At 42.0% G+C, this 24726-nt stretch overlaps 1 protein-coding gene across 9 annotated transcripts in view; it reads right to left on the bottom strand.

The window, feature by feature from the left end:
- Positions 1–24726, bottom strand: part of senp6a (SUMO specific peptidase 6a) — a 179114-nt gene that overhangs the window by 68527 nt on the left and 85861 nt on the right. For 3 of the 9 annotated variants that reach the window (XR_005941294.1, XM_041173372.1, XM_041173401.1), the window contains 4 exons: positions 17592–17615; positions 15444–15514; positions 14787–14941; positions 8740–9127 (listed from right to left, as the gene is read on the bottom strand). Coding sequence is in view for 8 of the 9 variants with exons in the window: in XM_041173372.1 (XP_041029306.1) it covers positions 8740–9127; positions 14787–14941; positions 15444–15514; positions 17592–17615 (638 nt within the window). In the remaining variant the exon portion in view is untranslated. Of the gene's footprint in view, positions 1–8739; positions 9128–14786; positions 14942–15345; positions 15515–17591; positions 17616–24726 lie in introns of those variants that run through there. The other 6 variants (XM_041173392.1, XM_041173419.1, XM_041173382.1 and 3 more) reach the window with 4 other exon arrangements.

The following is a 24726-nucleotide window of genomic DNA, read 5'->3' as shown; positions in this document are numbered from 1 at the left end:
CCGACCTGTCAATGGCCAACTGAGGCCATTGACAGGAACATTTAACTAATTAAAGGACCTGCCTGTCCAACCTTAAGGTTGGCGGGCAGGCCAGAAGCCCCAGTGGCAAATAGAGAAAACATGAATCCTCATCCAGCGGCAGGATAAGGTTTCATGCAGGATTTTAAAAATTGTAATAGTTATTCAGTAAATTATGAACATGTCCCAACTCATGTGACGTTGTCACATGAGGGGACCTGTAAGGAATTTTTCTTTTCTCAATTTTTAATAGGTTTTAAAAGTCAAAGCGATCTCCCTGAGGCTGCACTTAGCCTCAGGGAGATGTGCGCTCTTTTGTGCGCATGTGCAAAAGAGCGCACTCTCACTTTTAGGGATTGCCCCCCACCTGCACAGGAAGCACATAGTGCTTCCTGCCGGATGTCACGCTGGGCGGGCCTTAATTGGCCCACCCATGTAAAACGGCGGTGAGGCCCGCTTCGCTGGTAGGGATTGGCTCCATGCCTGCCGGAGATTGGGTCAATCCCGCCCGCCCGACAGGCAGAGAATTCTGCCCTATGCTTCTACATTGTCAACTGAACCAAGAGCAGGAATATCAATTTTTTTCAATAATAAATGCTTCTTTTCAAAAGCAGTGACCGGAGCTGCTGTTCCTCCAGGAACACTGTCTGAGGGTGTACTGCCCACTGTTTGACTCGGCCTTCCAGGGACTATAACATCCACCAATTAAGGGCACAATTAAGTTATAAAGTCTTAGAATGCTTGGGTTCAAGTCCCACTCCATTACCTTAGCCCATAATCTAGGCTAACATGCTAGCCAACTACTGACAGAATGCTACAATGTCAGATATTTTAGACCAGATGTTAAACTATGGCCTTGTCTGCCTGCATTCGAACATGCCTGCCTGTTTTCTAACTAGCTTCAAGTCCTGCTCACTCATCACCACTATGTTTGCATACTTACACTGGTTCCCAGTCCACCAACACTTCACACTTAAAATAATCATTCTTATGTTCCAATCACTCCAGGACCTCATCCTCCCAATTTCTTTAAGTTCTTCCAACCCTCGGAGAGCTGTGCTTCCATCAAATTCTGGCCTCTCATGCAACCCCCAACCACTTTGTCCTACTATTTAGTGGTCATGCCTTGAGCTGCCAAAACCCCAAGCTCTGGAATTCCCTCTCTAAGTCACTTTGCGCCTCTCTCCTCCTTTTAAGATGTTTCCTTCCTCCAAAATTTAGAAGATGAGAACATTCCAACATTATTAACAACAACCTTCCCAAAGGGCAGAGAGACACCAATCACAAGGATGTACGAACCAAGTTGCATCACACAACATAATGGTCAGAAATGCTTCAACCCCCTTGTCCATGATAAAACCAGTATCCACAGAAACATGAGGGCAGCAAGTCTAAAATGAAGGTTGTGAAACCTTTCCTGAAATAGTACAGCATAGCCTTCAACAACAGAACAAATCCTCACCTGAGCACAACATTCAACAGACCACCTGAACTAATGCAACTTTCCAGGAAGGAACATCAGACAAAGGAATGATGGCAGCCCAGGTATGAGAATGAAATGAAAACATCATTGCAAGTTTAATTAAGCAAATAACTAGATAGGATCCATGAACTAGCCTAAAAGGTAACTCACTTCTGATAAAAGCAAAAAAGTGTAGATGCTGGAAACCCAAAACCAAAACAGAAATACCTGGAAAAACTCAGCAGGTCTGGCAGCATCGGCGGATAGGAACACAGTTAAAGTTTCAAATCTGAATGACCCTTCAACAGAACTAAGTAAAAATAGAAGAGAGGTGAAATATACTCAGTTCTGACATAGGGTCTTAGCCCTGAAATGTTAACTTTGTTTCTCTCTCCACAGATACTGCCAGTATTTCCAGCATTTTCTGTTTTTATAATGGAATCTGAATTTTCAGTATCTCTGTAGGTATGGAGATAAAACAAATCGCTGTTAGTAAGAATGTGAAAGGATATGGATAACAGGCAGATAACAGAGCCAAGGCACAGATCAGCTATGATTAATGATGCAACTGGTTCAAGGAGCTGAATAGTTTACTCCAGTTCCCTTGTGCCCTTAACAGCAATGATCCAACAATAACCCAAAGAGAAAATACCACTGAGACCGGGAAACAACAATAGAAGTCGTGCCTCCCTCTATTCCATTACGTATTCATCATCAGATTTGTAACTGCAAAGTCAGTTCATAAATGGATTAGTTGCTCATTGCACCAAAGATATGTGGACTGGACCATCTCATTGAATGACATTAGAAATCCATGGAACAAGGGCTCATTCTAAATTGTGCAAGTCGAGACCCAAGAGGGATAAATCAACTTGAATGTAACAAATAGAGTTTGTATGCAGGAATTTATATAATTTCCTTTTAGCAGTATCAGTAAGGGGTGCGCGAGGAGACAGGTGACTACGCCGGAGTGAGATGGAGACTGAGTGAGTAGCAAATTAGGTTCACATGGTAAGTCCTTTCCAGGCTTTAGATTAAGAATCAAGATCTGACATAGTACTAACCTTCAAGTTAGATAGATTAGCCTGAACGTGGCAGTTATCTATCAATCATCTGAAAGCAGTTGGTTCAAGTGGTGCTAATTACTAGAGCAAGAAGCTAAACTAGCTCGTGACTCATTAGAGGGACTAAAAAGAAACCGGCTTTTCAAAAAGAGACTGAGTGAGTTCCGAATTAGGTTCATATGGGAATTTGGTGCATGGGGGAAAAGAGGTCTGGCATACATAAGAATTATTCTAAGTTGATTTGAGTAATTAAGTTAACTAAATAACACAAGTAACAATGGCAGGACTGATGATACATTGCAGCTGTGGAATGAGGGAGCTTCTCAACGCCAAGGTGATCCATGACACATATCTGCAGAAAGTGTAAGCAGCTAGAGGAATTCCGGATCAGGATTATTTATCTGGAAGCCGAACTGCAAACACTACGTAACGTAAGGGAGGGAGAGAAATACCTGGACACTTTGTGCCAGAAGACAGTCACGCTTCTTAGAATAGGGTCATCTGTTTTGATCAGCAATGAGGGACAGGAGGATGTGACCATCAGTGAAGCAGGCAAAGGGACTGAGCAGACAGTAGTGGAGAAACCTCAAGCTTTGCAATTGTCAAACAGGTTTGAGGTGCTCAAAACCTGTGTGGACGAAAGCGAGTTCTGCAAAGTGGATGAGCAGGCGAGCCATGGCACAGGAAGCCGTTCAAGCGGGGGGAGCAAACATGTGGTGATAGTGAGGGGGATTAACAATGTTCTGTGCAGCAAAGAGCAAGAGCCCAGAAGGCCGCGTTGTCTGTTCAGTGGCAGGGTTCGGGACAAATGCTCAGGGCTGGCAACGAACTGGCAGTTGGAGGGGGAGGATCTAGTCGTCGTGGCTCATGTGGGTACCAACAACATAGGCAGGATAAGGAAAGAGGTCAGTACAAGAAGCTAGGTACCAAATTGAGAAGCAGAGCCTCAAAGGTAATAATCTCTGGATCATTACATGAGCCATGTGCAAATTGGCATAGGGCAAATAAGGTTACAGAGAATAATGTGTGGCTCAAAGGCTGGTGTGGGGGAAGTGGTTCTGGTTTGTGGGGCATTGGCACCAGTACTGGGGAAAGTGGGAGCTGTACCATTAAGACGGTCTACACCTGAATCCGTGCTGGGAGGTGTGTTCTTGCAAATTGTATAACTAGGGAAATAGAGGGGGCTTTAAACTAAACTAAGGGGCAAAGGGATCAAGCTTGGGTAGCTCTGGCAAATCAAGGGGTAGATTCAAAGCAGGAGACCACACTAGTCATATGGGAAATGAGGGGACAGAGAGGTAAAACCTAAGAAAACACTAACAATCAAGACAAGATGTTACAAAGATAACAAAAAGGCAAAACTAAGCTCTGTATCTGAATGCGTGCAGCAATTCAGCATAAAGGAAATGAATTGAGAGTGCATGTTGAAATAAATAAATAAATATGATCTGATAGACATTACATAGACATGGCTGCAGGACGACAAGGATTGGGCCCTGATTATTATGGGGTTTATGATATTCAAGAAGAACAGGAAGCTAGGTGAAGGGTTAGCACTGTTTAATCAAGGATGGCATTGGTGCAATAACCTTGGTTCAGGAGATCAGGATGTAGAATCAGGTTAAGTGGAGATGAGGAATAGTAGGGGAAAGAAATCACTAGTCTTCAGACCCCCTAACAGTAACCACAACGTAGCACAAAGTATACAAGAAGAAATATAGGGTGCTTGTGATAAAGGGACAGCAATAATCATGGGTGATTCTATTCTACATATAAACTGAAAAAGTCAGATTTGCAGTAGTCACCTGGTTCTAGTTCATAGAATGCTTTTGAGATAGTTTCTTAGTTGACAGTTAACTGCCAAGCACTGTTTGAAATTTAAACCAGGCAGCTTGACCCTGATTGGTCAAGGCATTGCCTTGAGGAATGAGTCAGCGAATGGCTGTCACTTACTTTGTTTCACTGAAACAGGCACAATGTTCTTTCTGTCTGCAAAGGACAGAGCAATTAACTGTCAGTCACCATCAGTAGTGCATTCTCCATGGCAATGCCACTTGCCAACCAATCAGCACTCTCCTCACATACAATATAAATTGTTGTTTTCCCCCTTATATTGGTATTCTTGCGAATGTCCTGAAGAATGCAAGACATAAAGCTTATACATGTCTCTTTTTCAGCAAGACTCAAATTCGCTAGATTCTGGAAAGGTTCCATCAGACTGGAAAGTAGCAAATATAACCCCTCTATTTAAGAGAGGGAGGCATAAAACAGGAAACGGGGGGCCAGTTAGATTGACGTCTGTTGTGGGGAAGGTGTTAGAATCGATCATTAAGGATGTTATAGCTGGGCACTTAGAAAAACTCAAGGTGATCGGGAAGAGTCAGCATGGTTTTGTGAAAGGGAAATCATGTTTGACCAATTTATTGGAGTTCTTTGAAGGAGTAACATTCGCTTTAGGTAAAGGGGAGCCTGTAGATATGCTGTACCTGGATTTCCAGAAGGCATTTGATAAGGTGCCACATCAAGGTTTATTGCAGAAAATTAAAGCTCATGGTGTCAGGGATAACATATCAGCACGGATAGATGATCAGCTGGCTGGCAGAAAACAGAGCATACATAAGTGGGTCTTTTTCTGATTGGCAGGATGTGACGAGTGGAATCCCGCAGGGGTCTGTGTTGGAACCTCAACTTTTTACAATTTATATCAATGATTTAGATGAGGGGAGTGAAGACAGGGTAGCTAAATTTGCAGATGACACAAAGATAGGTCATGAAGAGGACTTAAGGAGGTTGCAGACAGATATAGATAGGTTGAGTGAGTGGGCAAAAATCTGGCAGATGGAGTATGTGGGAAGATGTGAAATTGTTGACCTTGGCAAGAAGAATAAAAAAGCAAATTATTACTTAAATGTAGAATAGCTGCAGAATTCTGAGGTGCAGAGGGATCTAGGTGTTCTACTGCATACTAATACAAAAAGTTAGTACACAGGTACAGCAAGTAATTAAGGTGGCTAATGAAATGCTAACCTTTACTACGAGAGGAATTGAACACAAAAGTAAGGATGTTATGCTTCAGTGATACAAGGCATTGGTGAGATTGTGCCTCAAATACTGCATGCAGTTTTCGCCTCTTTATTTAAGGAAGGATGTAAATGTGTTGGAGACGGTTCAGAGGAACTTTACTAGATTGATACTTGGAACGAGCAGGTTGCTCTTTGAGTAAAAGCTAAGACAGACTGGGCTTGTTTCCACTGGAGTTTAGAAGAGTGAGGGGTGACTTGATTGAAGTATATAAGATCCTGAATGGCCTTGACAAGGTGGACGTGGAAAAGATGTTTCCTCTTGTAGGTGAGTCCAGAACAAGGGGGCATTGTTTTAAAATTAGGGGTTGCCCTTTTAGGACAGAGATGAGGAGAAATTTTTCCTTTCAGACAGTTGTGCGACTTTGGAACTCTCTGCCTCCGAAGGCGGTGAAGGCATGGGTAGATAGAACCTTATTAAGCAAGGAAATCAAAAGTTATCAGGGGTAGGTGGGAATGTGGAATTCAAAACACAAACATTTCAGCCATGATCTTATTGAATGGTGGGGCAGGCTTGCAGAGCCGAATGGCTTACTTCTGCTCCTATTTCATATGTTCGTATAAATACGAATATAGGTAATGTCTTGATAAAACAGGTAAATATCTTGATTTCTCACACTTTTGTCCTTGCCCCTTCCCCATGACTGTCACTCACCTAACTGCCTCAGGAGATCTTTTCTTCCACAGCCTTCAACCTTGTAGTCCCCCAACCCTGTATATTCTGCTCTACCTCTTTCCAAAAATTCATAAACAGGACTGCCCTGATAGATCTATAGCTTTAGCCTGTTCCCACTGAACTTATTTATTCCTATTTTGATTTTTTGTTCTCTTCTCCATTCTCTTCCCACCTACATTTGTAATTCTTCTAACATTCTATGTCATTTCAATAATTTCCAGTTTCCCGCCCTAACCGCCTCCTCTTCAATATCCAATCCCTCTATACCTCCATCCCTCACCAGGACAGGCTAAGGGCGCTCTACTTCTTCCTTGGCAGAGACCCCAACAGTACCCATACACCACCACCCTCCTCCATCTGGCTGAACTTGTTCCCTCATTGAACAATTTCTCCTTTAACTTGTTTCACTTCCTCCAAATAAAAGGTGTTGCTATGGGTACCTATACGGGCTCTAGTTAGGTCTGTCTTTTTGTGGGGTACATGGAACATGCCTTATTCCAGTCCTACTCAGGCCTCCTCCCAAAACTCTTTTCTCCAGTACACGGATGACTGTATTGGTGCCGCTTCATGCTCTTGACTGGAACTGGAAAAATTCATCAATTTTTCTTCCAAGTTTTAACCTTCTCTGAACTTCACAGGGTCCATCTCCAACATGTCCCTTTCCTTCTTTGACTTCTCTATTGCCATTTGGGACAGACTGTCCACTTATATTTATTAGAAGCCCACCGACTCCCACAGCTACCTCAACTACACCTCCTCACACACTACTTCCTGTAAGGGCTCCATTTCATTCTCCAAGATTCTCCATTTCCGTCGCACCTGTTCTGACGCTACCTTCCATAACGGCACCTCTGACAGGTCTTCCTTTTTCCTCAATCGAGGATTCCCTCCCCCAACTGTGGTTGACAGGGTCTTTAACTGTATCTGGCTCATTTCCTGCACTTCTGCCCTCACTCCTTCCCCTCCCTCCCAGAACCATGATAGGGTTCTCCTTGTCCTCACTTTCCACCCCACCAGTCTCCTTATTCAAAGGATTACCTTCCATCATTTCCGCCAGCTCCAGCACGAGGCCATCAAACACATCTTCCCTTCCCCTCCCTGGTCAGCATGTGGAGGGAGGCATTCCCTCTGCAACATTCTCATCCACTCCTCTATCAAATCGAATGCCTCATCCCCTTCCTATGAAATCGCAGGAGATTTAACACCTGCCTTATTACCTCCTCCCTAAGGCCCCAAACAGGGTAAAGCAGCGATTTATGTGTACTTTTAATTTAGTACTGTATTCCCTGCTTACAATGCGGTCTCCTCTACACTGGGAATTTCAAACACCATCTGGGTGACCACTTTGCGGAACACTTTCACTCAGTCCCCAAGCATGGCCCTCATCTCCAGTCGCTTGCCATTTCAATTCTTCATCTTGCTCTCAGGCTCACATTTCAGTCCTTGGCCTGCTACAATGTTCCACTGAAGCCCAATGCAAGCTGGAGGAACAGCACCTCATCATCCGATAAGGCACTATACAGCCTTCTGGAGTCAACATTAAGTTCAACAACTTTAGACTATGAACTCTGCCTCCATTTTGAATTATTTCCCCCAAATGCCAGTCTGTAATTCTGATGTTTTGCTTTCAGACAGTGCTGACCTTTATTCTGCTTTTAACATCTACTCTGGACCAATGGTTTGTGTCTTTAATACTATCACTAGCACTTCCTTTGCCTTGTGTTCCATGACATCTTTGTCATTTAATCTCCCCTGCCCTCCCCTTTTGCTCCACCTGTCCCTCCCCCCTTTCTCAATAGTATAAAACCCATCACATTGCTATCTCTCTTCAGTTCCAAAGAAGAGTCAGATTGGACTTGAAACATTAACTCTGTTTTTCTCTCTCTGCCAGATCTGCTGGGTTTTTCCAGCAGTTTCTGTTTTAACTAAGAGATACTGTTGAGAAGATGAGGACTTCCTATTTTAAAAAAAAAATGGATATTGTCACCACTATGTCAGCCAATGATATGGGGGTGGACACAGTTAGGGTTTTCATTTACTCAATCTACAGTAAAGGGAATTTACTTACTCCGCAAATATAAAGTCTCCAAAGTACAACAGGACTGATCCGTCAGCAAAACAGAATTAATCGGAGGATAGTCACATATTACAAATTGTGTGTATAATCAATCCCAGTCATTTACAGCAGTGCAGTCTTCAGACCTGGTTAACGGGAGATTACCCAACCATCTTCATTGTGTCACTATATGCAACCATTTTCAAAATATCATTTGCTTATATTTTTGGTTTTACCGTCGACTAAGTTTAATGGTGGCCAACACCAACATTCCTGCCATTCTGTATTGCCATGTAAAATGCCACACTATGCACCACATCTGGAACACTCCCTTACATTTCTGCTGTGGATAACACAAAGCCACTGAAAATGTCCATACTTACTGGGGTCATTTATTGCAGGCTTCCTGGAGTCCATCCGTCCAGCTCCATACACAACAGTACGTCCCATGAAGCCTATGCTGCCATTAGTTTGTAAAAGGTTGCTCCTGGCAGAATACAGTTTAGCAGTGGGTACTGTAGTCAATATAATATCAAGAGAAGGCTTGTTGTAAAATGTTTTGGCATTGACACCCATGCTGCCCTCAGCTTGCGTTGCATGAATAGATGGACGTGGTTGAGGTGTTCCAACATATGCAGAATCTGAAACTTGTTTGGGTCGTCTTATTGCATCCTTGGGTATTGGCTTTCTACAATTTTCACATTTTGTATGGTCTTCGCTTTTTCTGCCACAATTTTTACATATACTGAAGAATTCATCGAGTGTCTGCCCCTGAAATTTGGAAAACAAGACTAAAATATTTTTACAAAAATCCTAATATTTGTACTGTAGAAACATCTCACACTCCTTTCTCCCTCACAGTCCTAAATCTGGAATTTACCAAGGTAACAGACAAAAGCCAGACCGAAGATGTGAAAAGCGTTCTTTAAATGCAAAGTCTTTGAGTCTTTAACAAAAACAGAAAATGCTGATAACACTCAGCAGGTCAGGCAGCATCTGTGGTGAAAGAAACTTTTTTTTGAAAAATAAATAGTTCATGTTTACAATTTATAAACAAGTATTATATAGAATAGGGGAGGCAGGGGAGAGGAGGAAAGGACAAAGAGGAATGTGTGTGTTAGCTTGGAGGGTCAAAGTGGCTAAATGACAAAAATAATGATGGTGTTAAGCAAAAAAGGGAATGGAAATGGAACAAGGACATAAAGAATGGGATCAAAGAAGGTGTAAAATGCAAAAGCATTACCAGCATCACCCATCCATATTGACTTGTACTTTTTCCTGGTTCTGTACAAGGTTATAAACCTTTAAATCACCAACTTCTTCCAGTTCTGATAAGTCATTGACCTCTGTTTCAGATGCTGCCTGAACTATTAAATGTTTCCAGCAATTTCTGTAATATTTCAGGTTTCCAGCATTCATGGAATCTTGCTTTGGTTTTTTGGTGAGGTTTGAAAGGTATAAAAGATCTTATTGCATTGAAAACAATTACACAATGATGGTAAAGAGGAAAAAAAACACACATACCGGAAATCAAATTGTAACAAAAAGTGCTGGAAATGTTCCGATCAATCAGCATCTGAAGGAGAAGAGAAAGCCAATGTCTCAGGAAGATGGTTTGAGTGCTTGTTTTTTTTCTTTCATGGGATGAGGGTGTCACTGGCTAGGCCAGCATTTATATTGCCCATCCTCAATTGCCCTCGAAAAGGTGGTGGTTAGCCGCCTTCTTGAACCACTGCCGTTCACGTGATGTGGGTACATCCAAAGTGTTGTTAGGAGGAAGTTCCAGGATTTTGACCCAGAAACAGTGAAGGAACGGTGATATATTTCCAAATCAGGATGGTGCGTGGCTTGGAGGAGAATTTGCAGGTGGTGATGTTTGACTGCATCTGCTGCCTTTGTCCTTCTGGTGGTAGAGGTCACGAGTTTGGAAGGTGTTGAAGGAGCCTTGTTGAGTTGTTGAAGTGCATCTGGCTGGTAGACAGCTGCCACTGTGCATCAGTGGTGGAAGGAGTGAATGCTCTAGATGTTGGATGGGGTGCCAAACAAGCAGGCTGCTTAGGCCTGCACGACTTTGAGTTTCTTGAGTGTTACTGGAGCTGCACGCACCTAGGCAAGTGAGGAGTATTCCATCGCACTCTTGACTTGTGCCTTGTAGATGGTGGACAGGCGTTGGGGAGTCAGGAGGTGAATTACTTGCTGCAGGATTCTGAGCTTCTGACCTGCTCATGTAGCCACAGTATTTATATGGCTGGTCCAGTTCAGTTTCTGGTCAATGGTAATCCCTAGGATGTTGATAGTAGGGGATTCAGTGGTGGTAATGCCATTGAATGTCAAGGACATGTGGTTGGATTCTATCTTATTGTAGGTGGTCATTGCCTGGTACTTGTGTGGCACAAATGTTACCTGCGACTTATCAGCCCAAGCCCGGATATTATCCAGATATTGCTGCAAATGGGTACAGACTGTTTCAGTATCTGAGGAGTTGTGTATGTTGCTGAACATAAACATCCCCACTTCTGATCTTATGATGGAGGGAAGGTCATTGATGAAGCAGTTAAGATGGTTGGGCCTAGGGCACTACCCTGAGGAACTTCTGCAGTGATGTCCTGGGACTGAGATCATTGACCTCCAACAACCACAACCATCCTCCTTTGTGATAGGTATGGCTCCAATCAGTGGAGAGTTTTCCCCCTCATTCCCATTGAATCCAGTTTTGCTAGGGCTCCTTGATACCATACTTCATCAAATGCTGCCTCAATGGCCAGGGCAGTCACTCTTACCTCACCTCTTGAGTTCAGCTCTTTTGTCCATGTTTGGACTAAGGCTATAATGAGGACAGGAGCTGAGTGGTCCCAGCAGAACCCAAACTGAGTGTCAATGAGCAGGTTGTTTCTGACTAAGTGCTGCTTGCTAGCACTGTTTATGACACCTTCCATAGTTTTGTTGATGATTGAGAGTAGGCTGATGGAACAGTAATTGGCCTATTTGGGTTTGGCCTGCATTTTGTAGACAGGGCATATGTGGCAGTTTTCCACATTGCCGGGTAGATGCCAACGTTGTAACTGTACTGGAACAGCTTGGCTAGGGGCACGGCTAATTCTGAAGCACAGGTCTCCAATACTATTGCTGGGATGTTGTCAGCTTCCTTTGCAGTATCCGGTGCCTACAGCCGTTTCTTGATATCACGTGGAGTGAATTAAACTGGCTGGAAACTGACATCTGTGCTGGAGATCTTGGGAGGTGGCCAAAATGGATCATCCGCTTGGCACTTCTGGCTGAAGATTGTTGCAAATGCTTCAGCCTTGTCTTTTGCGCTGATGTGCTGGTCTCCCTCATCATTGAGGATGGGGATATTTGTGAAGCCGTCTCCTCAAATGAGTTGTTTAATTATCCAGCACCATTCATGACTGAATGGGGCAGGACTGCAGAGCTGAGGTCTGATCCATTGCTTATGCGGGATCGCTAGCTCTATCTATCGAATGTTGCTTTCACTGTTTGGCATGCAAGTAATCTTGTGTTGAGGCTTCACCAGATTGGCACCTCATTTTCAGTATGCCTGGTGCAGCTCCTGGTATGCCCTCCTGCATTCTTCATTGAACCAGGGTTGATCCCCTAGTTTGATGGTAATGCTAAGTGGGGGACATGCAGGGCCATGAAATTACAGATTGTGGTTGCTGCTGCTGATGGCCTGTATTCATGGATGCCCAGTTTTGAGTTACTAGATCTGTTTGAAACCTATCCCATTTAGCCTCGTGGTAGTGGAGTCACTCCTACCAATTCTGTCATGGACAGGTGTATCTGCAACAGATAAATTGGTGAAGAGGGCAAGTTGGTTTTGCCCACTTTTTGGCTCCCTCATTACTTGCCTCAGGCCCAGTTTAGTAGCTATTTTCTTCAAGACCAGGCCAGCTCAGTCAGTTGTGGTGCTACTAAGCCACTCTTGGTGATGGACATTGAAGTCCCCACCCAGAGTACATTCTGTGTCCTTGCCACCCTCAGTGCTTCCTCCAAATGGTGTTCAACATGGAGGAGTACTAATTCATCGGCTGAGGGGGGACAGTAGGTGGTAATCAGCAGGAGGTTTCCTTGCCCATGCTTGACCTGATTCCGTGAGACTACATGCAGTCCAGAGTCGATATTGATAGCTCAGGGCAATTCCCACCGGACTATATACCACTGTGCTGCCACCTCCTGCCTGGAATTCCACCCAGGAATGGTGATGTCTAGGATATGGTCTGTTAAGCTATGATTCAGTGAGAACGACTATGTCAGGCTGTTACTTGACTCATCTGTGAGGCAGCTCTCCCAGTTTTGGCACAAGCCTCCAGATGTTACTTAGGAGGACTTTGCAGGGTTGACAGGACTGCCATTTTCATTACTGGTGCCTAGATCGATGCCGGGTTTTCCATCTGGTTTCCTTCCTTTTGTGAATTTTGTAGTGTTTGATACAACTGTGTGGCTTGCTAGACCGTTTCAGAGTCAACCACATTGCAGTATATCTGGAGTCACATGTAGGCCAGACTAGGTAGGGATGGCAAATTTCCTTCCCTAAAGAATATTAGTGAACCAGATGGGTTTTTACAACAATCAATGGTTTCATGGTCCACAATTATCGAGAATAGCTTTTTAAAAAAATTCTAGATTTATTAACTAAATGCAAATTCCACCAGCTGCTATGGTGGGATTTGAATCATGCCTCCAGAGCATTAGCCTGGGCCTCTGAATTGTTAGTCTGGTGACATTACCACTATACCACCACCCCTCCTTGTTTGACTTGAAATGCCAGTTTAACAGATTTACTATTTACTGATAAACAGCTTCCAGCCAAACATGAACCTGTGTTCCTCTTTTCAGATGTTGATGGGCCTGCCATGTTTCCACCATTTTCTGCTTTAACTTATGGCTATAATTACAGACATTGAGTTTCATATTTTTGTCTTTTGTTTATTCCAAAGCATTTTTCTAAAACTGCCTACCAGTGATCTGACAAAATTTACTCAGTTCAAATATCAATACACAATGTAACTAAGCTTGATGATATCACATTCTCATTGCTTGCATAGCAAAGGGAACATGGTGCAAGGTCTAGAGAATAATTTTCTGCCCAGGTGCCAGGCAATTTCAGGTCCAGTTTTGTAATTTAAAAAAATCAGTACCAGCATTCTGAATGAAAGTCTACCATTGAGCATGTGTGTCTACATGGTTAAATACATATAATATTAAAAAGGCAACTGCATAATTTGAAAATTTATAATGAAATATACACACACCATACAGTAGGCTTTCTTGACATTTGCCTTGTAGAAATAATCAACAAGAACACATGTTCACTGAGCGGTTTTTAAAACTGCTTAGAAAACTATTCAAGGCACAGAGCCAAATCAAGGATACGAAATCAGTTTATTTCTTGAAATTGAATCACTACCAAGATCAAGAAGAATGCCTATTTACTTTGTACCACGAGATCATGTTGCATGCAGGGCACTATAGGGTGGAGAGAAGATAAGAAATTGCGAGTGTACATGAAGCTTATGGGGACAGGGTTCGAAGAGGAGGGAGAACAGGGGCTGTGATTTGTATCCAGGGCCAAAAAAGATTGGATGCAAGCTGGCAAAACCTGTATTAATGTTATCTGGGAATTGGAATGCAAGCTGGCAAAACAGGTATTGATGTAATTTGGGAATAGGAATCCCTGAGAAACTTCAGTCGAGATGGTCCTGGGGAGAAAACTAATGTTTTCTCATAGCTACAGATTTTAATACTGCTGTTCCAAATCACATGGTTAGAGGCACTAATTGCAACTATAACCTAATTGACCACTTCACTTTAGGAGTGGGGAATGAGCATCAATGTGGAGTTGAAGCTATGATATTGAGTGGTAGAGCAGGTTCAATGGGCTGTATGCTCTACGCCTGCTCCTATTTCTTATGTTCTTGTAGTACTGGCAGAAAGTTAGGTCTCACCTGCTTTGAATATTTCAACCAGACTTGCACCCCAATTCCCATCAACTTGAACTACTACCTGCACCAATTGGAAAGCTTGCTTTTTTAATAAAACAAGTAACCTCTGCAAATGATCTCACACAGTGCATACTTGAGAATACTCTCTGCATGATTAATACTTCCTCATGAAGTGCAGTGTTTTTTTAAATTGATATTCTGTAGAGGTACCGCTAACAGAGACAACTGGCAGCACACATCAGAATACGGAGCCCAGATTAACATATCGCAAAATAAACAGATTAATTATATCAACTGCCACTGATTTATCCCCAAAATTATTTGGCAGTTGCTGAAATATCCCAACTGCATCAAAAAAAAAATCAACCCTGTCCTTCCCATTAGCAATAGACTTCACTACATTCTCTTTCATTTATAGCTGTAGCACCATCAATCTCTACATATCCGGAAATAAAATCTCTAGTGCCTACCTCAGTATGTGTCGGACTTTGTGGAACAGAAGCTTCAAGGGTTGTTGATTCCTGCAATGCTGGTGTTAATCCTTCTCTTGGTCGTTTCGTCAAAACACGTCTTTTGATATTTGGTATGGAATACATCTGTTCTTCTAATTCTGGAGAGTCTACATCTAACAAAAAAGCAAAGATCTCTCTCTGTAAAGAGCTTATGAAATTGGCAATACGCTTAATACAAAAAGATCATTAAATTTGTAGTATGCTTACAAAAATAAATTATTTAAGATGCATACCTGCAATATCAGTTTTGAGAACATAACTCTGAATCACAGCACCAATTTGATCTGCAGTGAGTGTCATAGCACATTTGCACTCAACACTACTTTAACCTGGAGCAGATCAGCCAGTCCAGGCCTGAAAGGTCACAGACCTGAAACACTAACTGTTTTTCTCTCCACAGATGCTGCCTGTCCTGCTGAGTATTTCCAGCATTTTTGTTTTTTTATTTTAGCCACTCCACAGATAGTGTTTGCCTGTTTAACGTCATGTAACTAGTCTCATCCATCCATCTACTGACCTTTAACTGAATGTAGTTGTGCGGTGACCACAGAAATGATAAGACCATCAAGACAGAAACACGAAAACATAAATCAGCCTTGAACTACTCAGGCTCACCTCTTCCATCAGACTCCATTAAAATAATACTGTCCACTGGAACCCTTTGAATATCGGCTGGGTATTCTTTTCTGAAATCATACAATGAATTTTAAGATAAAAATTGGTCTTCACACTGAAAAGATTTTCTAGCCCATGGCACAATTTCTACAGATGATACAGCATTTATTTAATATATTTCTCAACAAACAAAAAGGATGCATCCCTGCACACCACCGCCCCCGCCTGCAATATTCAGACTACCCACAGATCTAAAGCAAAACCCAACACTTACAGAAGTGACTATCCACATTCAGTTCAAAGATGCGCTGCTATTAAAAAGCAAAGACTGTTTTAAGCTTGTCTGATGCAAACTGATTTATTACTTCTGCAAAAATGGAAGTTTCCTAGAATTCCACCTACAAAACCATTGGGGAAAGGGAGATAGAATTCTGTTTTACTGCAGAGTAAAGGTTGTTCAACATGTGCAAAGATACTGGGTCATAAGTATATGATAGTCACTAATAAATCCAATAAGGGTTCCTTCCCTAAACTTCTTTATCCAGACAATGGTTGAAATATAGAACTCACTACCACAAGGAATAGTTGTGGTGAATGGCAGAGATGTTTTTAAGGAGAAGCTTGATAAACATGTGATGGAGAAGAGAACAGAGTTATGCTGATCATATCAGATGATTAAATGATGAGATTGGGAGGAGGCTCATACGGAACATAAATATTGGCATGGACCAGCTGGGCTCAGTGACCTGTTTCACAATGCACATCCTATGTAGTTATATATAAAACCAATGAAAATTAGCCTAGGTTCTTGGGAGTAATTCTGCATCAAACAACTTTTTTAAAAATGATAAATCACAAGGTACAAACATGAGCACGTACAATTCATATTCTGATGAAAAACACACAATTTAGGTTTGACAAGAAGCTTGCATTTACATGGCAGTGAGATGCCTTTGAATGAAGCACTTAAGTATGGGACCTATTATTCATGTCATCCTATATTTAAGTGATAGCTGAAGTTTCACTATTAGGCATACTGCATTAAGTTACGTTATGCACAGCATGTTAGGATAGACAAGTATCCATCTAAGACGCTACACCTGTGCAAAACAAGAGAATTAAAATACAAGTTGAATCAATTTGTCATAATGGATTCTAGTTTAATCAAAATTGGGCTTGAATGTCAAAGCAATAGTGTACTTCTATGATACAAGTGAAAATATAGCTACCTTGTCTAGGGTTGTTTACTATACCAAAGGCTTGAGCAAAACATATTGAGAATTATCACAAATCGTGGTGCACAAACAAATATTCAGCTCTTTCTACAATCTGATTCATCCTTTTGGATACAAAATGGTTTTTGAGAATTTCACAAATATTCTTTCACAATAAAACGGTTACTAACTACTTTCTATAGACTTGCAATGAAATAGATATGATTTCTCAATCCAAACCATACTCAGAATAAGCTTTGATGCAAAGAGGCTGAATAATAGTAAACTTGGTAGACCAGCAGACTGTATATTGGTGGACTAATGATCATTCGTTGAGACTTGCACTGTATCCTTCAAACTAAGCCAATTCAGTACTATTCCAATCTGAAACTACTTCAGTCCCATAACTGTTTGCAAACAACTGCTTTGATTTAAAATACTAAGATCCTACAAGAAAAACATCTCCAGCTTTGGAGCAGAGATTAATGTTGATTGCACAAATTTGTTAGTGAATAGCAGAATGGCAAGATGAAGCTGAGACAATTTCGAAAGCATTGGTATTGAGCTCAGCAACTGAGATCAAAATTTAAAGTGGTTAGGTCAATGAAAAGTATGATCAGAATTACATCAAGTACATCCTGCATTATTTTTGCGATGTTTAATGTGCAATACTAATTAGGCAAAAAATGACTCCTGGGTTGACAAGGTCACTCAGAGCACCAGTTGTGGGAAATGGAAAAATGCCATCATGGTAGATAAAACACTAAACATGAGTGCAGGTAAAACAGTGTACTTTCATGTCTTGATTGAACACACTTTAAATGAAATCCCAAGCAAATGAGAAGCACACAAAGCATTGACACTGAATGAAGCTATTTATGAGGCTGTAAAATGCCAAGCTCAGCTGTTATACAAACACATCAATGACACTTACCCCTCATCAGTTAAGCCAAGACTGCTTTAAAAGATGAAAGAAAACAAGAGGTAATAATCTCAGATTAATGTTGCAGGTTGACACATAGCAAATTATTAGTATATTACATGTTTGTATCTTTCAGTTTCTTTAAAAAGGCAATTACAGTGCTATTCCAGTTACATAAGAAAAGACTCCTTAAAACCAACTCTGGTTATCTTTGAAATAATCTTCAATTACAAACTTTCCAATATTAGCTCTAAGCAAAATATATACTTAGCCATGAAATTAAAAACATAAATTTCAATTAGATTTGAACAGCTTATAATATTACTCCATGCACCTTGAAGATCATATTTTAGCTTTATCTCCTTATACCGTATTGTAAACTTGAACAATATCAGAATAAGATCTCCAAGCTTGCAACATGCATCTGCCACTTTCAATTAATATTAGCTATTCCAGTTAGAGTGGGTTGAGATTTTTGGAGTTTATAATTCAATAGACAGTTGCCAATAACTTATTTGTAGGGATTTGGATCAAATTGCTGCTGTACCTATTAAATGCCACAAAAAGTTTTTTTTACAAGTTGGAGATGCTACTTAGATTCTACACCATTATGGTTCACCTCAAGTTTGTGATTTAGTTAAAGTAGCTGCACTTCAATACTTTGCACATTGATCTTACAGCCCGATCAGACCTTCATTGCTAAAGCAAGTTTAAATGCAAAAAGAACCAAATCAGATTAATAACCACACAGTCTTCTGAGAATGATTCCATGGTAAGGATTTACAATGTGATTCAGCCAGACCACTCTGGTCAATAGGCCTCAAATTTATGTACAAGCATTGGAGAAGGGAGAGAGGAAAGAGCAAAAGGGGACAACTTACAAGGTTAGATTCTCTCCCACCTACAGAAAGCATTGTTTACAAAAAAATCACAGGGACACTGCCCAAATGTTCTGATGGCGCTTGCAGCAAGTCAGTATCTCATTATGGCTGAGGGCTCTGAAAACATACTTTACAAAAAAGTAGAGTTCAACAAACCCAAGCTCTACAGTTTAAAAAAGGTGGGGGTGAAGGGGAGGCTTTTGTTAGGTGTACAAATTTTTTTAATGGCATAGATAAAAATACTATTTGAAATTAGGACCAAAAATACCAAATTAATGAAAAGTTAAGATTATAATGAATAAAATTGCTAGAGGGAAGAATTTCTATGGCCAAAATGTCCATTTTTCATCCTTGACTTTTCTCATGTGGTGATTGGAATCTGACATTGTACAGTGTCAGGCTTTAACAAGGTTGCTTCAAAAACTGCTATTGGAGGTTAGGTGCACATTTGATGCCATCAAAATAAACCACAATGGCAATTTAGTGCAATAATCTGAACAAATCATATAAAAGTCATTTGAAATTTTGGTTATTCTATTTCAAACTCCATTTTATGCATCTTGACTACTAAACAATGTAACTACAGTAAATGATAAAAACTTAAGTACATGCTCTCAATATTCTCAAATGACAGAAATGAATAAAATACAGGTCATTGTTTCTTTAAGCCAAAAAGTTAAAGGCCACTTAAAGCTAAGGTCTCAGGTGACTCTTCTTCCTGTGGTCAGGGGCTTAAAAACAGCTGCTTATCTGCAAGACAGCTGAATTGATGAAGTAATCAGCAGATGATAGACAACAAAGAAAATTGGTTTACAGATTTATGGCAACGATCCCTTGCACTTTCCATTAAACCCAGAACAATGTGGCTTTGGATTGGCACTTTTAAAAGTAATGTGAAGCAAGAATTGTTCTCAAGTGGCAGCAGTGTCAGGTCAGAAGGTTTTAGATTCAGATGCAACTCCAGAGTTTTAGATACACAAAAAAAAAAGACAATGCCATAGTACGAACATATGGACAAGGAGTAGGAGTAGGCCATTTGGCCCCTTGAGCCTGTTCCGCCATTTAAGATCATGGCTGATCTGACAGTAATCTGAAATCTGCATTCCGCCTACCTCCGATAACCTATCCACCTCTACCTTAAAAATATTCAAAGACTCTGCTTCCACCGCCTTTTCAGGAAGAGAGTTCCAAAGACTCATGACCCTGAAGAAAAAAATTTCACCTCATCTTAGTTTTAAATGGACGACCCCTTATTTTCAAATAGTGGCCCATAGTTCTAACTTCTCCCACAACGGGAAGCATCCTCTCCACACCCACCTGTCAAGTCCCCGCAGGATCTTTCGTGTTTCAATCAAGTCGTCTCTCATTGCTCTATACTCCAGTGGGTGGAAGCCTAGCCTGTAAAACATTTCCTCATAAGACAACCCACCCATTCCAGGTATTAGCCTGGGAAATCTTCTCTGAATTGCTTCAAACGCTTTTACATCCTTCCTAAAAAATGGTGACCAATACAGTATACAGTGCTCTAGATGTGGTCCCACGAGTGCTCTGAATAACTGAAGCATAACCTCCCTTTTATATTCAATTCCCCTCGCAATAAATGATAACATTCTTTTAGCCTTCCTAATTACTTGCTCTACCTGCATACTACACTTTTGCGATTCATGCGCTAAGGCACCTAGATCCCTCTGCATCTTAGAGCTCTGCAATCTCTCATCATTTAGGTAATATGCCTCTCTTTTACTCTTCCAGCCAAAATGGACAATTTCACATTTTCCCACATTATACTCCATCTGCCAGATCTTTGCCCATTCACTTAACCTATTTGTATCTGTTTTTAGCCTCATGTCCTCTTCACAAATTACTTTCCTACCTATCTTTGTATCAGCAAGTTGGGCAACCATCCCATCCATCCCTTCATTCAAGTCGTTTATACAAATTGTAAACAATTGAGGCCCCAGCACTGATCCTTGTGGCACAGCACTCGTTAAATCTTGCCAACCTGAAAAAGACCCATTTATGCCTACTCTCCATTTCCTGTTAGCCAGCCACTCTTTTATCCATGTTAATATGTTACCCCCGATACCAAGAGCTTTTATTTACCATAATAACCTTTGATGTGGCACCTTTTCAAATGCCTTCTGGAAATCTAAGTACAGTACATCCACCGGTTCCCCTTTATCCACAGCACGTTACTCCCTCAAAGAACTCCAGTAAGTTGGTTAAACATCATTTCTCTTAAATAAAACCATGTTGACTCTGCCTAATTACCCTGAACTTATCCAAGTGCTCAGCTACAGCTTCTTTAATAATTGCTTCTAACATTTTCCCTGTGACAGATGTTAAGCTAACTGGCCTGTAGTTTCCCGTTTTGTCTCTTTCCCTTTTTGAATAATGGAGTTACATTTGCTATCATCCAATCTCATGGAACTTTACCCGAATCTAGGGAATTGCTGAAAATTAAGAACAATGCATCAACTATCTCACTAGTCACTTCTTTTAAGACCCTAGGATGAAGTCCATCAGGACCTGGGCTTTTGTCAGCCCGCAGCTCCAACAATTTACTCAGTATCACTTCTCTGGTGATTGCAATTTTCCCAAGTTCCACCCTCCCTTTCATTTCCTGATTTAGAGCTGCTTCTGGGATATTACTTGTATCCTCTATTGTGAAGGCTGATGCAAAATACCTGTTCAATTCATTGCCATTTCCTTGTTTTCCATTATCGATTCTCCAGACTCACTTTCCATAGGACCAACACTAACTTTCTTAATTCATTTCTTCTTAAAATATTTATAGAAACTCGTACTACCCGTTTTTATATTTTTGGCTAGCTTTCTCTTGTACTCTAATTTTTCCCTCCTTATTAATCATTTAGTCATCCAATCATTTAGTCATCCTTTGCTGTTCCTTATATTCTGTCCAATCTTCTGGCCTTCCACATATCTTTGCACAATTATATACTTTGTCTTTAAGTCTGATACCATCTTTAACCTTTATAGTTAACCATGGATGAAATGTCCATCCCTTGGGCTTTTTCTTACTCGTTGGAATGTATCTAATCTGTGTATTCTGAAACATCCCCTTAAATGTTTGTCGCTGAATCTCCATTGACCTAACCCTTAACCTAATTTGCCAATTATCTTTAGCCAGCTCTGCTTTCATGCCCCCATAATTGCCCTTATTCAAGTTTAAAGTATAGTCTCGGACCCACTCCCCTCTCCCTCAAACTGAATGTAAAATTCACACATATTATGGTTGCTGCTACCTCGGGGTGCCTTCACTATGAGACCATTAACTAATCGCATCTTGTTGCGCAATACCAAGTTTAGTATAGCCTGCTCTGTGGTTGGCACCAGATCATGCTGTTCTAAGATATGGTGGTAACGTCACTGGACTAGTAATCTAGAGACCCAGGCTGATGCCCCGAGGACCAGTTTAAATTCCACCATGGAAGCTGGTGGAATTTGAATTTAATTAATCAATGTAACTAATTAACAAAAAAACTGGAACTGAAAGCTAGTCTTCAGTAACGGTGCCATGGAACTATCAATTGCCGTAAAAAACAATCTGGTTCACTAATGTCCTTTAGGGAAGGAACTGCCGCCCTAAACTGGTCTGGCTGACATGTGACTCCAGACCCACAACTACCCTCTGAAATGGTCCAGCAAGCCATTCAGTTGTACCAAACTGCGGCAGAAAAGTCAAAACAGAATAAAACCAGATGGACAAAGGCACCGGAAAGAACAATGGCAAATCCAGCTCTGTCAACCCTGGAAAGTCCTCCTTACTAACATCTGGGGGCTTGTGCCAAAATTGGGAGAGTGGTTTCACAGGCTAGACAAGCAACAGCCTGACATAATCATACGCACCAAATCATACCTTATAATGTCCCACATCACATCACCACCCCAGGTAGGTCTTGTCCCACCGGCAGGCCAAACTTACCAGAAGTGGCGGTACAGTGGTGTACAGTCAAGAGGGAGTTGATCTGGGAGTCCTCTACATCAAGTCTGGGCCCCATGAAATCTCATGGCATCAGGTCAAACCTGGACAAGGAAACTTTCTGCGGATTACCACCTACCACCCTCCTTCAGTTGACGAATCAGTACTTCTCCATTTTGAACACCTATTGTAAGAATCACTAAGGGTGGGAAGGGCACAGAATGTATTCTGGGCTGGGGACTTCAATGTCCATCACCAAGGGTGGTGCAGTAGCACCACCACTGACTCTATTGTGTTGTGTGGCATTACCATCATTCTAAATGGGACGAATTTCAAACATATTGACCAACTCAAAACTGGGGATCCATGAGGCGCTTTGGCCCATCAGCAGCAGAACTGTATTCAACTGCAAGCTCTAACTTCATGGCCTGGCATATCCCGGACTCTAGCATCACACCAGGGATCAGCCCTGGATTAAAGAAGAGTGGAGGAGGGTAAACCTAAAAATGAGGTGACAACCAAGTAAAGCCTCAACACCAGACTACTTGCACCCAAACAGTGGAAGCAGCATGTGACCGACAGAGCAAGGAGATCCCACAACCAACGGGTGAAGCTCTGCAATCCTGCCACATCCAGTTGTGAATGGTAGTGGACAACTGAACAACTAACGGGAGGAGGAGGCTATACGACTATCTCCGTCCTCAATGATGGGGGAGACCAGCACATCAGCGCAAAAGACAACGCTGAAGCATTTGCAACAATCCTTATCCAGAAGTGTCTCGTGGATGATCCATCTAGGCGTCCTCCTGAGGTCCCCAGCATCACAGATGCCAGTCTTCAGTCAATTCGATTCACTCTGATCAAGAAGGCTGAAGGCACTGGATGCTGCAAAGGCTACAAGCACTGACAACATTCCAGCAATTGTACCTAAAACTTGTGCTCCTGAACCAGTTGCTCCGCTAGCTAAGCTGCTCAAGTACAGCTACAACACTGGCATCTACCCGGCACTGTGGAAAATTGCCCAGCTACGTCCCATTCACAAGAAGAAGGGCAAATACAACCCGCTCAATTACCGCTCCATCAGCCTACTCCCGATCATCAGAAAAGTGATGGAAGGGGCCCGACAGTACCATCAAGTGGCACTTGCTCAGCAATACCTGCTTACTGACAGAGTTCTGGATTCTGCCAGAGCTGGTCAGAAGTTCCTGTCCTCATTACAATCTTGGTCAAAACACGAACAGAAGAGCTGAACTCACTCCAGAGGTGAGGTGAGAGTGGCTGCCCTTGATATCAAAGCAGCATTTGACCAATTGTGGCATAAAGGAGCCTTAGCAAAACTGAAATCGATGGAAATCAGGGAGAAAACTCTCCTCTGGTTGGAGTGATACCCAGCTCAAAGAAAGATGGTTGTGGTTGTTGGAAGTCAATCATCTCAGTCCCAGGCGTTCCTCAGGGTAGTGCCCTAGGCCCAACCATCTTCAGCTGTTTCAATGATCTTCCCTCCATCATAAGGTCAGAAGCGGCTATGCTCGCTGATAGTTGCACGATGTTCAGCACCATTCGTGACTCCTCAGCTACTGAAGCTGCCGTGTCCAAATGCAGCAAGGCCTGGGCAACATTCAAGCTTGGGCTGACAAGTGGCAAGTAATACTTGACAACAAGAGAGAATATAACCATCACCCCGTGACATTCAATGGGAATGCCAATGCTGAATCCACCACTGTCAATGTCTTGGGGATTACCACTAACTCCAGAAACTGAACTGGACCAGCCACATAAATACAGTAGCTTTGGGAGCAGGTCAGAGCCTAGGAATTTTGCAGCAAGTAACTCACCTCCTGACTCCCCAAAATCTGTCCATCATCTACAAGGCAGAAGTCAGGAGTGTGATGGAATACTCTCCAATTGGCTGGATGAGTGCAAAAGCCACAACACTCGAGCGGCTCAACACCATCCAGACCAAAGCAGCCTGCTTGATTGGCATCTCATTCACCACCTTCAATATGCAATCTCTCCAACACCAATGCACAATGGCAGTGGTGAGTAGCATCTACAAGGTGCACTGCAGCAACACACCAAGGCTCCTTCAACAGTGCCTTCCAAACCTGCAACCTCTACCACCATGAAGGACAAGGGCAGTAGATGCATGGGGAACACCACCAGCTGCAAGCTCCCCTCCAAGCCACACAGCATCCTGACTTGGAACTTTATCACCATTCCTTTGTTGTTGCTGGATCAAAATCCTGAAACACTCTTCTTAATTGCACTGTGGGTATACCTGCACCACATGGACAGCAGCAGTTCAAGGCAGCAGCTCACCAGA

The sequence above is a fragment of the Carcharodon carcharias genome, chromosome 2, assembly GCF_017639515.1.
Source record: "Carcharodon carcharias isolate sCarCar2 chromosome 2, sCarCar2.pri, whole genome shotgun sequence".
In the NCBI taxonomy this organism is placed as follows: domain Eukaryota; kingdom Metazoa; phylum Chordata; class Chondrichthyes; order Lamniformes; family Lamnidae; genus Carcharodon; species Carcharodon carcharias.
Note: the sequence above shows the minus strand (reverse complement) of the source record. Positions and strands in the feature narration are given on the sequence as shown.